Source organism: Melospiza melodia, chromosome Z (genome assembly GCF_035770615.1).
Source record: "Melospiza melodia melodia isolate bMelMel2 chromosome Z, bMelMel2.pri, whole genome shotgun sequence".
Taxonomy (NCBI): Eukaryota; Metazoa; Chordata; class Aves; order Passeriformes; family Passerellidae; genus Melospiza; species Melospiza melodia.
The window spans coordinates 45,630,293-45,648,953 of NC_086226.1; the positions used below are offsets into that span (position 1 = coordinate 45,630,293).

The window sequence follows — 18,661 nt, forward strand, 5'->3', positions numbered from 1 at the left end:
ATATGTGTTTCAGAGTACTTAGGATGGGCTAGATGACTTCCTGATGTCCCCTTCAGTCCCACATTCCAATTTTCATAAGGCAAATACTTTGACTAAAGTCTCTATTTATAAGAATAAAAAAGAGTCTGTATCCAAACAACTGGGGTTTTTTTGTAATTTTACTCTATTGGGGGAAAACAGAATTTAAGGGAGAAAAGGCTGAATAACATCTAGAAAGAAACACTGAAAGGAAAAATAAGTAGCACTTTAAAGCCTTCAAACTATTATGAATATCATATCTGCCCTACTTAAAAACTTCAGAAATTTTCACTGTTGAAACACTTCTTCTGTGAAGCTGAATTTACTTAAATCTCTCATCTGAAAGAATTACTTCTTGTCTCATAAGAACTAGTATTTCAGAAATTTAATTTAACTTACAGGGAAACAGCCGAACCATTAATAAATCAACTACCTGTGGGGGCTTGATTGAAGAACACATATTGGAAGGAGAGCAACTGAGTGTGCAAAGTTTTGTAGTAAGGCCCTGACACACCTGACAAAAATCCTTTTTAAACTTATAAGTTGAAAATTTAGATTTTTCTAAGAGTATTATTCTTCAGTCTTCTCCAGTGTTCTACTACTTAAAATAACTCTTCATTTTATAAAGTGGAGGCGGTATTGCTGGAGGTGGGAAGAATGGGGAAATGTTTAATAGAGGCAGTTTCCAGCTCCGGCACTCTGCTAAAATTCTGTCTTTTATTTACAAGCCCTGTCACCAGTTTATTTTGACATAGGCAGCAAAGAAGGCACTTAGTGGCACACTGTGCTGGAAGAACAGGGGCACAAGGAGTAGGTCAAGGGAGGTGATTGTTCCCCTCTGCTCCATGGTTGTGCATACATTTTGGAGCAGCAAAGCACAGGAAAGAAGCTGACAAAGATGACTGGGTTCAGCAGAGGATCACTGAGAGGCTGTGGAACCAGGGCTGGTTCAGCCAGGGGAGCAGCAGCTTTGGGGGCACCAAACAGCATCCCTGGCACCAAGGGGAGGAAGAGAGGAGATGCAGCTGGGCTGTTCACAGCAGTGCATGGTATGGGGGTGAGGCAGCAGCAAAGCTGAAACAGAGAGAGCTCAGGCTGAAGCTATGAGGACAACCTGGCAGCACGGATATAGTCCAACATGGCTGGGCTGATAACATCCTTGCGGCTTTCATGGCCAGAATGGCTGAAGTCCTGAGCAGCCCAGTCTGAGCTCAGAACTGGCTTTGTCAAGGCTCAGGCCGGAGATTTCCCCTGGCTTCCATCAGGCTGAACAGTATCTTCTGAGAAATACTTTTATTTTCTTTGCTAAATGCACTAAATAATATTAGTCCCTTGGACTCACTGTCAATCTTGTTGCTATGTATCTGTCTAATGGCCCAAAAGAAGTCAAATCATAGAATCATGGGATACACTGAACTGGAATGGGTCAATAGGATCATTGAAGTTCAACTCCTGACCATCCCAAGAATCACACCATGTGCCTGAGAGCATTGTCCAAATACTTCTTGAACACTGTCGGGCCTGATGCTGTGACCACTTCCTTGGGGAGGCTCTACCAGCGCCCAGCCACCCTCTGGTTGAAGAACCTTTTCCTGATATCCAGCCTAAAGCTCCCCTGGCACAGCTTCAGGCCATTCCTGTGGGTCCTGTCACTGTCACCACAGAGAAGAGATCAGTGCCTGCCCCTCCTCTTCCCCTCATGAGGATGCTGAAGACCACAATGAGATCTCCCCTCAGTCAGGCTAAACAGACCAAGTGACCTCAGTCACTGCTCACATGGCTTCCCCTCCAGACACCTCATCCTCCTCATCACCCTCCTTTGGGCAGGGGGCATCCTCATTACCCTCTTTTACTGTGGCACCCAGAGCTGCCCCCAGCACTCAAGGTGAGGCTGTCCCAGCTCAGAGCAGAGCAGGACAATCCCCTCCTTTACCTGGCTGGCCATGCTGTCCCTGATGCCCCCCAGGACATGGGTGGCCCTCCTGGCTGCCAGGGCACTGCTGACTCATGTTCAACTTGCCATAGACCAGGACCCTGATGTCCCTTCCTGCAGTGCTGCTCTTCAGCCTCATTCCCTAGTCTATACACACATCCAGGGTTGTCTCATCTCAGGGCCAGAATCTGACACCTTCCCTTGTTAAACTTCATTTGTTTGGTGACCTGCAATTTGTCAAGGTAGCCCTGCAAGGCCTCTCTGCCTTCAAAGAAGTGAACAGCTCCTCTCAATTTAATGTCTTCACAAACTTAGTGTTCGAGTCCTGCATCCAAATCATTAAGATGTTGAAGAGCACCTAAGCCCTAAGGTGGAGCCCTGTGGAACCCCACTAGTGACAGGACCATAGCTTTATTTGGAAATTACTTGAGGAGGAAGTTTCTGTCATGAACCAGGCTTTCAGGATGAACATATTTATGGTGCTTGTGCAAGGCAGTCTACAGGACATGTTGCTCCCTGGAGGGGCCTGCAGTCAAGGTAGAAGCAAGTTGAGGAATAGCTTCTTTTCAAAAAGCTTCAAATCCAGCCTATAGTGGAGTTCTTCAGTATGGAAGCCAGATAATACCTCCTTCAAAGTAAGTCCTCAAACCATGGACAGACAAGGATCCTCAGGACAAACTGAAAGGGATATAATTCCTTATTTTCTCTTACTGTACTGTGTTACTGGTAATGTAGATTTAGCAGTAAAATACCTGTGAGTTTCCACTGAATTTCCCATAAAATTCAAAACTAAATCAGGTTGTACTTGTTTTACTTTGCTCTGTGTGTTGTAAGAAGCCTCAAATATCAGAGAAAAATAATTATCAATTAAAGGAAGCAAATTAATAAAAATCTCAGAATCTTGTCCTAGGAAGACAGGATCATAATGTCAACAGCACAAAACCAACTAACAGCTATTCTTTTTTGAAGGTCAGGCCTGTTATTTTTAGTTACACCAGAAGCATTCATTTCCCACCTTTCACCAAGATTCATCAGTGTCCTGGATTTGCCACAGGTCTGGCTGTAAGAAAAAAGCTGGGTTACTTTGGGGTTTCTACAAAGTACTCCTCTTCCATCCTCTACTCCTGAAAAGTTATCTTTGAAAACATAACACCTTCGGAATCCACGTGTCAACCCTAGTGACTTTACACTGATGGAGTTAGCAGCACTGTATCAGAGAAATAACATTTTGTAAAAAGATCCATCAAGAGCAGGATGTGGTGTTTCATCTCTTCATCCATCCAAATCCTCAATAGCAGCATTCTGCATTTACATTCCAGAGGGCACCACAGATCCATGACAAAGCTGTTTGGTTTTTTTTCCCTTTCCTGTTATACTATTAACAAGAGATTAATTCAGAACACATAATATTCAAGCAGTTGACATTTTACCCTACATATCACTTGAAGGAAGTAAGGGTCAGAGACTGGTTTTGCTACATGAAGAAATCATGTGGGTTTTCTTTATTAGTGTTCTGATTCTCACAAGATCAAGCAGCTTGATCAAGCAAGCTTCAGTTATCATCCTCTTCCAGAAATGGAGCTTTTCTTCAGGAAAACACATGATTTGGTAAGGAATTTTACATTTCAGAGTGCACAAGGGCTGGCATGTCTCTTAGGAACTTGACAGACTGTGATAGATTCCACTTACAATTTTACACACATGGATATTTACAGAAACTTCCCTGCATCTCTTTCACCTTTGAAATTCCTATTGAGTTCATCTGGGTTAACTTGCCCTAATTAGCAAATTTATGCTCCTCACTCTTCATTCTTCCTGTACCCTTTGTTTTCCCCTCTGCAAAAATGGTGTTGCTTCAAACTTTTACCAGGTCTAGCAAAACCAACCAGATCTGGCATTAATAACAGAATGACAGAGTTTGGAAGGCACCTCTGGAGGTCCTGTGGTCCAACCCTTGCTGCAGCAGAGCCATTTGGAGCTGGTTGCCCACGACTGTGTCCAAATGGCTTTTGCAGATGTCCAGTGGGGGAGACTCAACAAACTCTCTGGGCAACCTGCGCCAGCGCCCAGTTATCCTCACAGAAAAAAGGGTTTCCTGATGTTCAGAGAGCACAGCCTGTGTTTCAAACTGTGGTCACTGCCTCTGGTCCGGTCTCTAGGCACTACCATGGAAAAATATATAGACAGATTTTTACCATAATTAGGAAAAATACAAGAATCAACCCCATCCTAGCTAAAAAATACTGATGTTAATACTTTTTATCTGACTTGCTAATGAAATGAATGTTGGTCACTCACACTGTCTGTTCTTTCCTGTGGAAACCCTGGGAATATTTCTCTGTCTGCTCTGGGGTGCCCTGACCCCCAGGGGAGCACTGAGTTTGACCCTCATTCATGGAGAAAGCTTCCTAGACTTCAAGATAGACTAGAATCCACAAAAGTATGAAATAGATTATAGAGAGTAGTGTACATCTATCACTTGGTGAGAAATTTAGGTTTTGGGATTTTTAGTACGTTGTGGATGGAAGCAAGATGGAGGGTACAGGGTGTCATCCTGGGTTTCTTCTTCATGCTTCTTCTTCCTTCTTCTTCTTGGGTTTGGGTGGCATTTTGTAATTGAGCAGAAACTATGTGGTGCAGGCTCTTTGGGATCAATTATTGGATTAAAAGGGAAAATAATCTAGGTGTCAGTTCTTATTTGGATAGTTTAGTCTTAAAAGAGCTTGTAACAAGAGATTGTTAGCCATTTTGTGCCTTCTAATGAAAGGTTGCCAAACTCAGAGTAGTGAGACTGTTTTACTGATAAGAAATAATAAACACTTGAGTCCAAACACAAATTACTGTCTCAAGTGCCTTCAATGCAGACCCAGAAAAACCAATGAATGATACCCCCACAACTGGTGCCCCGTGTGAGGAATTTTCTCTTGAGTCTGTCAGCCATTTTCACTACATTTAGTGCACAGCTTCAAAGACAAGTAAAAACTTAAGAATGTTTAATCCTTCAAACTTAAAATTGTAGAGGGACAGAGAGGCTCAGATTAATGATTCATTAGGACAAATGACAAGCAGAAGATGGCTCTTTTGTCTCCTTGCTCTTTTGGCAGTAACTAACTGCGGGTGTATCACAATACCCTGACCTTTGAATCAATCACAGGCTGCCATTTCTTGCCTGACCTTGTAAATGGAATTACTACGGCGTTAACACAGGCAAAGGCCAGGCTTCATTCGTTCTGGAGCCCATGGGATGTACCCTCTTTTCGTTGCAGTATTTGCTTCTCAGTATAGAATTAAACTGTACTTGCCTTAATCTAAGACACTTCTGCCACAGGGTAATGAGTTTTGGTCCACATATACTATATTGCACAGTGTTAAAAATGGTGCAAAAAGAGTGCTTAAACAAAGCTATAGAAAATACATGCAAAAATACCAGTTCTCTCTAACAATATAAGCAGCCTTAGATGAAAACATGTTTGAATCTAGAAACAGTCTGCCCACTCTAGGAGCTTGTGCTAATTGGGCAGGTAAAAAGGTGTTGGGCTGTCTCTCAGAGCACATGTAATTAATCAAGAAATAACAGATTTTTCTGCTGCTTTTTAAGAGGGAAGGATGCAGAATAAAATGAGAAGTTGTCTCCTTGCCCCTTTCATGCTAATTAATGCATTCAGAAACCGAACTGAAAGGAATTTAAACTCGTGATAGTCATAAGAGGACAGATCAAAGGAGAAAAAAACAGACCAAGTAACAGAAAGCTGCATATGCCTTCAGTTAACAGACAGAATACAGGTCTGAAGGAGGTAAGATTTATATTTTTTGTTTCACACAAAGTTTTCAGCTTTGTTTAAAAATTATGCTTTAGAAGAGGCTTGACTGTCTCTAAGTGAACTCAATATGCTTTATTTCCTTGGCTAGAATTATCTTCAGTAAAGTAATTGTGTTTTCTAATTTACTTGTATAGTGTGGGTAGATTAGTGGGATACAGTCAAGTAGGATCTGTTGTGCTCTTCACATTACAGAAACATGATTATGTGAGGATTTATTCTTCACTATATTTGATTAAATAGATTTTTAACTGTTCAGACAGCTGTGATTACCACCTTAAGATTAGGAATATTTGTAAATTGAATTTGAAAATTGTAAATAAAATTACAATTTTATTTACAATAAAATTAATTACTACACATCTGAGTTTAGATTGTCAACAGACATAAATCAGTATTCCCATCAGAAATTCAACAGATCTCTGAGAGTGTTCAGTGACTGAAAACCTATTCCCTGAGTGTTTACAGGGAATTACAGAATAGAAAAACAACTATTGTTAGGATCAGTATTATTTTTTCTTCTAAATTGTTTTTCTTGTCCAGGAAAATGGCCTTTTTTTCTATATTCTCAATTTTGCTTTAGAAATCTGCCATCACGTGGTACCTAAACAGACCACATCAAATTCTGCAAACTCTGTTACACTCAGTTGCAAACACCTTGATGTCAGTGATGATCCTAATATGTAGACTTATAGTTATGGTTTTGAGCTTTATCCTAAATTGGGATTTAGTTGTATGTGTATAGGAATCTACTTGATTCTGAAAATACCAGATTATCCTGCCTCTCTAAAATGCTCCCATTAAAACAAAGAAGCTGAAAATATTAAGCTTCAATGGTAACAAACTATTTATCACACTGACACACTGTGTTTCTACCCTGTAGGTTTTAGCAGGACCAACCTCACAAAATGCCCAGAAGATATAACCACCTGGACAGCAACCACTTTAGAGGGAAAGGACATGTCTATTTTGCAGTGGAAGAGTAAGTGTAAACTAAAACCTATGTTAGCACGTAAGCTGGTGAAAGAATTTGTATTGAAAGAAAACCAGAAAATCGTATCAAAAAAATTTACTGTTGTATATAAATGAAGTGTCTTTTAACTATCTTATAGGTCTCTCTAATGTTTGTCAAGGGGCGACCTCAGAGAGCCATCAATGATATGAAAAATCAGAATTGCAGAATTCAAGAATCTAGAGTTAAATAATATGATCACAAGTCATCAGCCTTTACCAGGTTTATTGAGGTTTATTTAGAATTTACTTTTAAGACTGTTGCAAGGTGATCTGTACCCTAAATCTCTAGATTCACAGACCTCTCTTAGGAACCTCAAAGAGACATTTTCTCACCCTAAAGAATGGTGGAAACTCCCCAGAGAAATGGTTTAAAAAAAGAGCAAAACATCAGTGGCCTACAAACATGACTCCCAAATTGTTTCTGCCAAATATTTTTTATCTTTGAATTACAATAAAATACGTTTGCTCTGGGATTATTAGAGACACCACCCAACTGGTGATGTTTTACTACATAAGGCAAGTAATTCCATTGTGCTAGTACTGGCTTACTTGTTGCAAATACTCATACTGCAAGATAGCTGCTCCTCCATCAGCCCTGGCAAAAAGAATAAAAAAAAAGGGGAAAGTTCTCTAATAGTCCATCCAAAGCAGTTCAGTTCTTAAAAAAAAAAAAAAAGCTGGCTAGTCATGTTTCAGCACTTGAAACTAGGCATGCTCACCTCTAACTGCTGTGAATTCTAGTGGCTGCATCTGTAAGTAGTTTTTCTACTTATGTGACCCTCTCCTTCTAGTACCAGAAGCATTCTAGATATGAGCCCTAGATTCTTAGCGGCACAACTTCAGCTTTAACTGGAACAGCAAGAAATTGCATACACACTTTCCATACTAGCCTGTGAGTAGTTAGGGAAGGAGTTAGATGGCAAATGTGCAGTCAGAAGCACCAGCTCCAGAAACACATCCTGGGTTTTCTCCTAAATTTGCCCTAAACCAGGACAGGGACATACACAGGCTAATGGACAGCTAAAACAACACGTGACAAGCAAGAAGTCTAAAAATGTAGAGAGGGCACCAGTTGCCTGGAGAAGTAGTCCCTCCAAGTTTCAACTGCGCTGGCAAGAGTAGGAAAACTAGCGGAGCCATCTCACAACTTTGGCTGCATCAGAAAGTGACTGCTGTGAGCTCTGTCTATGTTAGAATGGGTTTATCCTGATTCACATAGCAGTTTTCCCCCATACTCTTTTCCCTTTAATAATTTCATATATTCTTCTGTTCCTGAACAGGAAAAGAACAAAAAAAAATGGGGAATGAATTCAGTATTTCTCAACAGGGAGGATGTTAAAATTAAAGGAAGGCTTTTTGTGACTAGGAAATTTGAAATTACTTTGTCAGCTTGCTTTTTTGATGTAAAGTGGAAATGTGCTGCTGTCCAAGTCCCCAGGAAGCAGTGAGGGAAGGGTGTTTTAGAGCACAATTTGCAAAGAATATTTTCCCTAAAATGACCCAGTGATGACAACAATGTGCCTGGTATGTCATGCAAGAACTGAATCCTTATAAAGCTCTTTACGAATAATTCAAAGATTCTTACTCATGTTTTAAGGTTGCAATGTGTTTTATGCATCAAAAAAAAACTTCCTTCATTAGAAGTTGCTGCAATATGATGCAATTAGGATACATTTTAAATACTTGTTGCCCAAAGAAATTTAGCAAAGAAACATGAGCTGCATCATTGCAGATGTAGCATTTAATTTAATTCACATTCACTTGCAATATCACAATGCTGTGATTTGAGAGACTTACAGACAGGTATGTTTTTGGAATTTGTAGTCACTGGTAGATAATTATTTTCAAATAAATATATTTTAAAAATGTTTAAGAACTTGGTAGAGAAATTAGCTAACAGCTTAATCTATAGAAACTAAATGAAGTTATTAATACTTTGCCTATTTTCTGAGGTAAATTCTGCTCCATGACTTCCTCTGATAAAAAGTTGCTGACACAAACTTTTGGTCTAACCATACTTGCTCTTGGGAGGATGCATCTAGTTGTGCTGCAAATTTTGTTTTGCTTTCCCAACAGAGCTCTGGGTATTGGGCTTTTCATTTTGGCGCTGGCAATTTTACTTGCCTTTGGCTGCTGGTATTACAAAAGACGTAGTGGCTACAAAAGTCTGCGGGTAAGTGTGGCAGCTCATTTTCTCTCATGCTATTATTTTGGCAACAAATTACCTTGATTTGCATGACAATAATGCAGAGAACATCACATCTGTAACAGGACATCACTATCTCAAGCAGTATTTACACTGACATATGTCACAGACAAAACCACATACGAAATACAACCTGCCCCAAAGAACATGCAAGTCAGACAAAGGGGTAAGAAGAACCAGAAGCAAAGGGACATGAAACCAGTTGCCCAACTTTGCACAACACATCAGTAAAAAAACTTACCTGTAAATTTTGTAAGATCAGTAAAAAAAAATATTTGTAGAAAGCATTCTATTTATATTTACACAAAACAAAGAGACATCCAGTAATATATTCCCTGTTCATAAGATTTACCCCTAAATAAGGGGTAAATTAGAGTAAATCTAGGAAGAAGAGAAGAAAAAAAAAAATTGTAAAAGTAAGTAAATATGCTCACCTATGGGTGATGTGAGATTCATCCATGCAAAATTTGATTTGCAATTTTAAGATTTACAAAAAAGTGGGACGGGTTTGAGATTTGTTTTCTAAGACTACTTTAAAAAAATTTTCATCTGTGTCTTCTTAGAAGCTATTTTTAAAAAAAGGTACAATCTGTCTCATAACAACTGCTGTTAGAAGTTCCAAAGCTTTGTATTTTAAGTTTTGCTCCATCTCCTATGAAAGGGAGGTCTTTTTTAATTCTTTAAAGTGAAAGCTTGTTATGGTTTAACCCCAGATAGCAATTAATCAGTGCGTAGACACTTATTTATTTCCCACTGCCACCCTGGTGTGGAGGAGAATAGGAAAGAAAAGGTGAACTTCATGGGTTAAATTAGAACAGCTCAGTAATTGAAACAAAATATAATCATCTACTACTAATGATCATCATAGTGAAAAGGTGAGAAAGAGAGGACTAAAACCCCAAAGTAACAAGTGATGCCCAAAACAGTTTCTCACCACCTCTAACTGATGTCCATTCCTGAGCAGCAATCAGCCCCTCCCAGCCAAATCCCTTATTTTCATACTGAGCGTGATGTTCTCCAGTGTGGAATGTCCCTTTGGCTAGTCCAGGTCAGGTGTCCCAGCCATAAGCCCTCCCTGTTTCTCTTGTATCCTCTCAATGGCAGAGCACGAGTGACTGAAAAGTTTCTGACTTAGAGCAAGAGCTACTGAACAAAAACCAAATAATCATTGTGTTACCAGCATTAATCTCATAAAGAATCCAAAACAAAGCACTGTACCAGCTGTTTAAAAGAAAATGAACTCTATTCCAGCTGAAACCAAGACAAAACTTTAGGCAAATATGTGTCTTACAGTATCTTTTAGTTAACCTAATACTTTGAAGAAGATATAAGTAACTGTTTGCAACTAAAAAACCCTGCAAAGGTCTCATCTAAGTCAGCAAATCCATTTCCTTGCTCTTTCTGGTAACTTTGTATCAGTCTTTTTCTATCCAATTATCCAGTTATCTATCCAATAAATATATCAACCAGCAGAATACCTAAAAGCTGAACTTTCATAGAGAAATGTTGCAAAAAATGAAGGTAATACTCAAAAAACCCCTTCAAAAATCAAATTAAATATCTGTTTTGCATATCCTGGCAAAAAGCATAATCTGTTTTTAATTCCTTCTCATGAGAGATTTCTACTTTCTGGTTTTGAAAATCAATTTTTTCTTAGGCTATTTCTGGCTAGGGGAGAAATGGTACAGAATGTGTACAAAAGAAATGCTGAAAAAATGGAAAACAAAAAGGTTCAAGATTAAAGAAAGGAATAGCTGGCATAAAAAATAGGAGGCATTTGGGTACATGAGATGTCAGTTCCTGCATGAGTCATCAGAAAAATGCAGTACTTATTTTTCTCTCAATGTAGTTGGATTACACAGGAGGGAGAACGTATGTCTCAGCAGAGACAGCAAAAAGTGTTGGGTGAGGTATCTTTCCTACTTGGCATTGTGTCTAATCCCAGATTCTAATACATACTGTATATGTGCTGTCAAATTTTGCTCCAACTTCACAATCTCTTCTTCCTTTCACCTCCCCCATATCTCTCTATGATCTGTCACAGAGCAAAAGCTCTAGTGTGAGCACAATACGACGCGTGGTAGGTGAGGGAGAAATACTGGACTGCAAAGTGGCTCTGCAGGACTACAGAGACTTTAATTCTGTGGTAAGTTGCAAGTCAAGACCTCACTTAAAACTGAGTAAGACATGGTGAGATAATATTGTTAAATAGACACTTGATCATTTCTCCCATGGTGTATTTTCTCATACTTTGAGTCTTCCATGCTTCAATATCAACTTAGAAAGTAGTATTTGGAAAAAATTGTACTGTGAAAAACTAAAGAAAAACATTACATCTACTATTTAGAATGCTTACTTCAAAGTTATTGTCTTCAACTTATATTTATTCTTAAGTTGTATGATCATTTTGCAATCTATTAGAATGATGCAACACCTGAATGCTGAAAAACCCCAAACATCTCCCTAACTGATTTTCTACCATTCAGACAATCAACAAATAAATTGTGTCTGTACACACTATACTCTGATAAGAATTATCAGAGAATATTATAAAACTTCAATGTGTTAGCTCTTCCAATCATTACAGAAAGATGATTATATTTAAACTTTTGATTTTCAAAAAGGTAAATTAAGTGATAAGTATATATAAATGGGTGTGTTTAAATTGCTTTAGAATTGAGAAGAGGCTACCCTCTTATTTAAAATAAGCTGCTCAAATTTTTATCACTAGCAATACGATAATATGCCTGCATCAAGACTCTTAAAACCTCCAATATTTGTCTGAATTGTCAATCTAAAACCACTCCATATATATAAGAAAATTATTCCTGCCTTTTTAACATTGAAAATTCTCTCTTTGGATGAACAACAGCAATAAAGTGAATAAAGTGAATCTGATGCAAAACCAGAAAACATACTACCAAAAAGTAACCTTAAAAAATAGACACAATGAATGAGCTTGGCTTCTTTAAGTCATAGAACTGTATCTAATATGGTGGTAAATAGCTTGCTGTGTGTTTAAGGTCATTTTCTTGTAATTTTCCTTATAATTCAATTGGGGTTTTTTTTGGTTTTTTTTGATCTTTCACATGCATTTTCCTTACCATAGGTACCTGATGCTCCACCAGCTTATGACAAAATTGCTGCAGATCAGTCACCACCACCTTATTCACCATAATAAGATGAAATTTGAAACCATAAACATACTGATTCCATTTACTCATGCTTGCTCTTTATTTTCTGTCTATGCTTAACTTCCTTAAAGCTACGATCATACAAAAGAAAAAAACATGTCTTCATCAGCAGTTGCTGAAAATTATTCCTGCCTTATTTACAGAACTGGTCCTTGAAATGCCTTAATAAATCTGAATGTGCTTTTGTTTTAAGCTTTTCACTTCTTGCAGTCAGATGATTACATTATTCAAGATGACTAGACATTGAGGTCTAGTCATCTTGAATCCTTCACAGGTCTACATAGATCTGTAATGACACACTATTCAGTATCAATCGGAGTAAAAAGTGACAGCACCTTTGTCTTCATCTTTCCCTTTCTTTAAAAAAAATAACAAAAAGCCCCAAAAAGCAAAACAACTACAGACACACACAAAAAAAAACCCACCAAAAAACAAAATCAAAAAACCCCAAACAACTATTCCTTAGAATGTAATGTAGAACAATCTGTCACAAAATGAACCAAACAATTTGACTACATGTCCTCTTACAAACTGTTTTCCTCACCAGCAGTTTTAAAATCTACTTCCAAAAAGTGACAATGTTTTACAACACACTTTAACCTCACATCACTTGTTTATGTACCTGTAATGAATTAATTCCTTATAAAACACAATCAATGTAGGCAACTTGGAGTCCATATTATTTCATACTGCAATGGATATAATGACATCATCTTTCAATTCCTTGTGGCAGTCATGTGAGAGAGCAAAAGAGCTTTGTAAATCTAAAGACTTACATGTAATTTCTTTCTAATATGATGAAATTATTTAAGAAAATGCACAAAAAACATGTTTCTTGAAGAATACAGAATACAGCAGACTCCTAGATGTTAATTTCCCAAGCTTGCCAGAACACTAGCAGTAATAAAAAACTAAGGATTTTGATATGCATAAACTAGCTACATACATTTGATAGTTACTGTTTACTCAGCCTTTTTGTTATTGCTTGCTTGCCAGATTATTATTTAAGATTATATGCAGATCAATAAATTTATACACAAGGCCTAATATCTGACAAGAGGCAGCTAGAATGGTACAACATTCATTAAAATCAAAAGTAGTTACAGAAGAAAACTGATTTCATAAAGCAATTATTAACTGCTATTAGTAAAGAATCTAGTTCTTTGTCATGAAATACACCAATACAACAACATTAAAACAAAATAAGTTATCAACACAAGGCATGGGTTACTTGCCTAACATAAACTCCATTTGTGTTGACAAATAATAAAGATGGGTTTTTTGAAATGTTTCTTCTGTAATAAAAACGTTTATATAGATTAAAATTGTTGGAAGGTAATAAATATCAGTAATTTGTGAAAGGCTATAATCCATCCATATGTCTTTACAAACTTAATTTATATATTTATTTAAAATATAGAGACGTATTTTTAGAGACTTATTTTTGAATTTTAACCTAAAAAGCTGCTTACCTGTGTCATTTCCAATATCCACCTGTCAGGAAAAAAATTGTGGAATTATTTAGCAACAGGAAGAAGAAAACACAGAAAAACATAAAAAATGCTATCTTATAGCTAGTAAGCACTAACTAAAGACGTCAAACACAATGGCTGACTAATTTTCTTGCAGGACTGGTAAGCTAAAGCTTGGTGCTGATATTTTTAGCAGCTCAGCACTCAGCATTTCTCTACTCTAGGGCAGCTTCCTTTCAAAAGACTGTAGCACTACAGTGGAATAGAACTGACATGCAGTCATTTTCTCATGTCTGAGAAAAAAAATCAATTAAAAATTAATAGAGATTATTTACTATGAAGAAGTGCTTAGAGTTCAAAAAGCTTTACTTGATTGCACATGTTTTTAGTAGTATATTTTTAAATATATTACCAGATGTTGCAAAAGCTCATGAAGAAGTTAACACTGATGAAGTAGAAATATTAATTATGGGACTATGTAAGACTAAATTGTTAAAACTCCTCAGCAGCCTGAACTGGAACAATTAAACTTTGAGCTGAATTTATAGATACTTAAAGGACAGATAAGCCCTCCTGGAACCTCAAATTTTTACATTACTTCTTTTACACAAAACGTATTTGACTCAAAGGCAGCCGCCTTAGATTTCTAATGAACAGAATGCTTCCATTGCTGCCAAAATCTAGCTCTTCTAGATGTTTTGTCCACATAGATTTTACTCTTGTGCCAATACAAAAGACATTTTTGGGGGTAATGGTGTTCCGAACTGCCTTGTGCTCACAGCAATATGAAGAAGAAAGGCTCATCCATCTTATCCTCATCCACCATGAACCATCTCTCAAATCCCACTGGATCGCAACTCACAGTGGAACAGATTGCCCAGAGAGGTTGTGGAGTCTCCCTCACTGGAAATATTCAAGGACCATCTGGAGCAATCCTGTGCAATGCACTCTGGGATGATCCTGCTTGAGCAGGGAGATTGGATGAGGTGATATGCTGCGGTGCCTTCCAACCTAACCCATTCTCTGCTTCTACGATTCTATGACATTTATTCATCAAAAAAGAACCAGAGACTACTGGGCCATATTTAACTAGAGAAAAAAGGACAGAATTTATAATCCATTGTGACAACACTATTGACATTAAATGTCACAGTTACTGCCTCCTCTTGTTTCCGTAGAAAGCTCTTCACATGGGATAGCTGCAAACTCCAGTCTTGGTGGATTAACATGGGTGAAAATCTGAACAATGCTTAAGCAGCACATGTGCCTTCACATTTCCAAACCATTTTAGTACAGCCTCAATTAGATGTTTGGACTACAAGCTTTATTTGCTCCTTTCCTGAGAGATATATCACATGAGTTAAAAATCAGTACAAGAAAAGAGTGATGGCCTAATATAAATACTTCAGTCTTTCAATACTAATTTTGTGAAGTTTTTTCAACTCCACCAGCTTCCATCTCTGGATGGGAGAAACAGAATTCTCTGCTGCACATTTGCTAAGTTCTCTGCATACACAGAAAAGCAGCCTTCCTTCTTCACAGTTCTTTTTTTTTTCATTTACCTTACCACCATCTTGTAGCTATAAGGGGAAAGATCTGACTTATTTTTGTTGAAAATAAGTTTCTTAAGAAAAAAGTGTCATCTTCCAAGTTCTATCAATTTGTCCTTTCCCACCCACCTTGGCAAAAGTAATTGATTTCTATTTCTCCATAGCACCATGTACACCTCAACTTACTGCTTCTGACATTCTGGAGCAAAAGAGTGGCCCTTTTTGGACATAGTTCAGTGCTAGATTTGATTCTGCAGGAAGAATTTTAGGATGGTTATCTGGAAGCTATAAAAAAGAAAAACCTTAGAACTGCTTCAGAATTTGCATTAAAACCAAAAAAAAAGATATGGTAAGTGCGACTATTCCCTGACATTAATATCCTGTAGAGAAATCCTTGCAAGGATTAAAAGGTGTCAGGTGTCTACCTTGTTATAAATTACTCCTATTTATCTATCTCCAGGAAACTCAACCTGAACATTTTTGGTATCAACACAGATTGAAGGAGCTTGTCTTTTTTACATTCATAATTCCCAGGATATGCAGCCCACACGATCTTCACTTCCTGGATTTTGGCCCCATTAACAACTTCAGTCAACTCCTCATTCAAACCTTCTGCCATTGAACACAATTCATGCATTGCTCCTTACAATAGATAAGCAGTTTTATGCCTTTATATCACTGTTACTGCTGCTCTGCCTCTCTGAATTACTGCTCACATTTTTGCAGTACCTGATTCTTTGGCTGCAAAATCTGCCCTTTAATGTTACAGACAAGCTCAGGCTGAGTTCACACAATTTTGCTGGAATTATTGTTGGCACTGTGTATACATACTGAGAAAATTAACTCATACTTGATCTATTTCTTAATTCTTTCCACTAAGCATTGCCTACTGGCCACTACAGCAAGTGAAACACCCAGTCCAAGGTGCAGCTAATATACAAGGATAGGTTTGCTGCACCAGCCACACCCCTTGCATTTCATTTGCCTAAGTAAAAAAATTCACTTTCAGACATGGGCTCCCTTTTAAAAAATATATTGGTTTTCCATAAATTTCTTAGGCCATGGAGGAGGGAAATACTTCAGATAGGTCTCTTCCACTTTTTGTTCTTCTATGATTACATTGTAAAAAGCACTCTACTGGCAAGAACAATATTTTGAAGGCATAACGTAGTTGAACTGTAGAATACTGTCCAGACAAGCCTCAAACAAATTACTGCAATTTTAGCAGTGGTGTGTTGCTAATACAAATTGTAAATGTTCTTTAAAAATACATGCACACAATTCCTCCTTCTCAGTAGTAAAAATTTATTATAATATTAAAAATCCCAACTTTTAATATTGTGTAAATGGAATCCATCATGATACTACTCTTCCTTTATTATAAGGAAGACACCCTGTGACTACATAGTAATACTCAGTCACCAATTCCTCTGTTATTCAATTTCACTGCTGCATGTGATTAAAAAAAAGAATGAGCAATGATTCCATAAATAGCAGCATGTTATGAAGGCAGATCTCAATGTATATGTTGGTACCAGATGGCAATAACCAATTGACAGCCAAAATAGTCTGATTTTATCCTTATTTATTCATTCTTGTGTATTTATACTTGAGATGGAATCAATATGAACAACTACTTAAATAAGTATATTGTCTTCTTTTTATGACATCGGTATTGAAAAGCAAAGTTCTAAAGCCTGAAGACAATCAAAAAATCACAATTGTTTCTTTACTATCTTACTTCTCTTTGCTGTTTAATTTTTATAAATGCTATTTTTCAATGCTCCTCACATTCCTGAAAATAACTGCATTTTCCAAATATTTTCTTCATTGTAAAAAGTGAGAATAGGGAAAGATAAAGCAGTAATCTAGGTGTCTAACCTTTAGTTATGGATGGGAAGCTGGAAGGAGTCAGGGGACCAAGGATTCTATTCCCAGTTTCTCCATGTTGCTATGAGAACTCAGAACTTCATTGTCTTCATCTGCAAAAGGTCATAAATTATATTTATGCACATTTTAATGGACCTTCTGTGTAACAGACAATTTCAAGAAATATTATAAGCAATAAATTACATTTTCTTTGCTTTTCCTTTACATACCATTTTCATTTAATGTGCTTAGTTCAGCTGAGATTGTAAAAATTTCTGAAGAATTCCTGGACCAGTCACATATGAAACAATGAACTATCCTGGTTTCCAAGTTTACTCAAGACATTCAGGTGTGATTACTGACTAGACAATTCCATAGTTTGAGAAAATAGGAAAATAGACCAAGATTTATCAAGATTTTAAAGTTTGCTTTTATGCCACTGTAGTTTTAAGGAAATTTTTTTAAAATAACATTGCTCTTTGTCACATTTACAAAGTGGCTTCTTCAAGAACTAAAAAATCCTTATCTGGATGCCCATCTGTATAAAATGACCATATACAGATTTTATCTTGTATCCTATGCACAAAACCAATGAGATTTAAAAAGCATCATATTGAAAATCATTACAGCAGTTTGCCCTTTTACATCTTCAAGAGACATAAAATCAAGAAAAATAGGAACAGAGTGTCAGACTCGCAGTGGTTTCAATAACCTGTTTTAAAGATCATGTCTTTACACTAAAATATTCTGCAAGTGGTTTAGATTTATTGGATGAATTAAGTTGACACTGATGTGAAGCTGGTTTACAATTCATATTTCTATGAAAAAGTTAGTACGAGGCTAAATAATAGTCAGAAACCAACCCACAAACACTGAAATAATTATTATGAAGAAAACTCATCAACACACTGCTGAGTAGCTCACAGGACCTTTAGAACACTCACTCTTCTGATACCACATCTCAAGGATACGGTAAAATTGAAAAGGTATACACAGCAATGACAGCAACTGATTACTTCCATGAAAGAAATAATTGAATTCACAACTTCTCTTTATTCTGGAAAAGAGACAACCAACATGGCAAAGGTCTACATAGGCCATATAAAAAAATAGCAAAGAGCAAAGGCTCGTTTTGTCTTACAATGTAAATATTATCAAATGAAACTAGCAGGTGCCAGGTTTGAACACCAGAAAGGAGATTTATTTACCAACTCTCTACCACTGGATGCTGTGGATGGTAATAATCTTTTTACATACTTCCATGAATTCTTGAAAGGATTGGTGTATTTCATCAAAAGAAATACACTGAAAGCTATTAAATAGGAAAAAAAAATCACAGCTGTGTGAGGAATACCCTGGCTCACAGATAAGTGGATACTAAAAGAGTATTCAGACCTGGTTTTGTGCTCTTTTGGAATGCTATTATCAAGTGCTTCAAGAGACTAGGTGATGCTGGGATTGATGGCCATCATAATAGGATAGATGGATCTTAAGTTTGATGCAGCATTATTTATCTTATTTTTCTTACTATTTTGAGCCAGTGAAGTCATCTGAGGTGCAGCTTACAGAGAGCAGTCTACATAAGTT

General features: G+C 37.2%; 1 protein-coding gene across 1 annotated transcript; it reads left to right on the forward strand.

Moving 5' to 3' along the window:
• The first annotated feature begins 5,459 nt into the window (after nucleotides 1-5,459).
• On the forward strand, nucleotides 5,460-13,456 carry MLANA (melan-A). The gene is made up of 5 exons (XM_063180113.1): nucleotides 5,460-5,745; nucleotides 6,653-6,751; nucleotides 8,860-8,956; nucleotides 11,034-11,135; nucleotides 12,099-13,456. Exons 2-5 carry the CDS (start codon nucleotides 6,678-6,680, stop codon nucleotides 12,165-12,167), a joined length of 342 nt encoding a protein of 113 aa, XP_063036183.1. The 5' UTR covers nucleotides 5,460-5,745; nucleotides 6,653-6,677; the 3' UTR covers nucleotides 12,168-13,456.
• The last annotated feature ends 5,205 nt before the right edge of the window (nucleotides 13,457-18,661 follow it).

Excerpts from the sequence above, each read along its gene's own strand:
- MLANA (XM_063180113.1), top strand. The coding sequence starts at position 6,678 with ATGCCCAGAAGATATAACCACCTGGACAGCAACCACTTTAGAGGGAAA. Across the intron at positions 8,957-11,033 it reads GTGGCTACAAAAGTCTGCGG|AGCAAAAGCTCTAGTGTGAG; the intron begins GTAAGTGTGGCA and ends GATCTGTCACAG. Across the intron at positions 11,136-12,098 it reads ACAGAGACTTTAATTCTGTG|GTACCTGATGCTCCACCAGC; the intron begins GTAAGTTGCAAG and ends TCCTTACCATAG.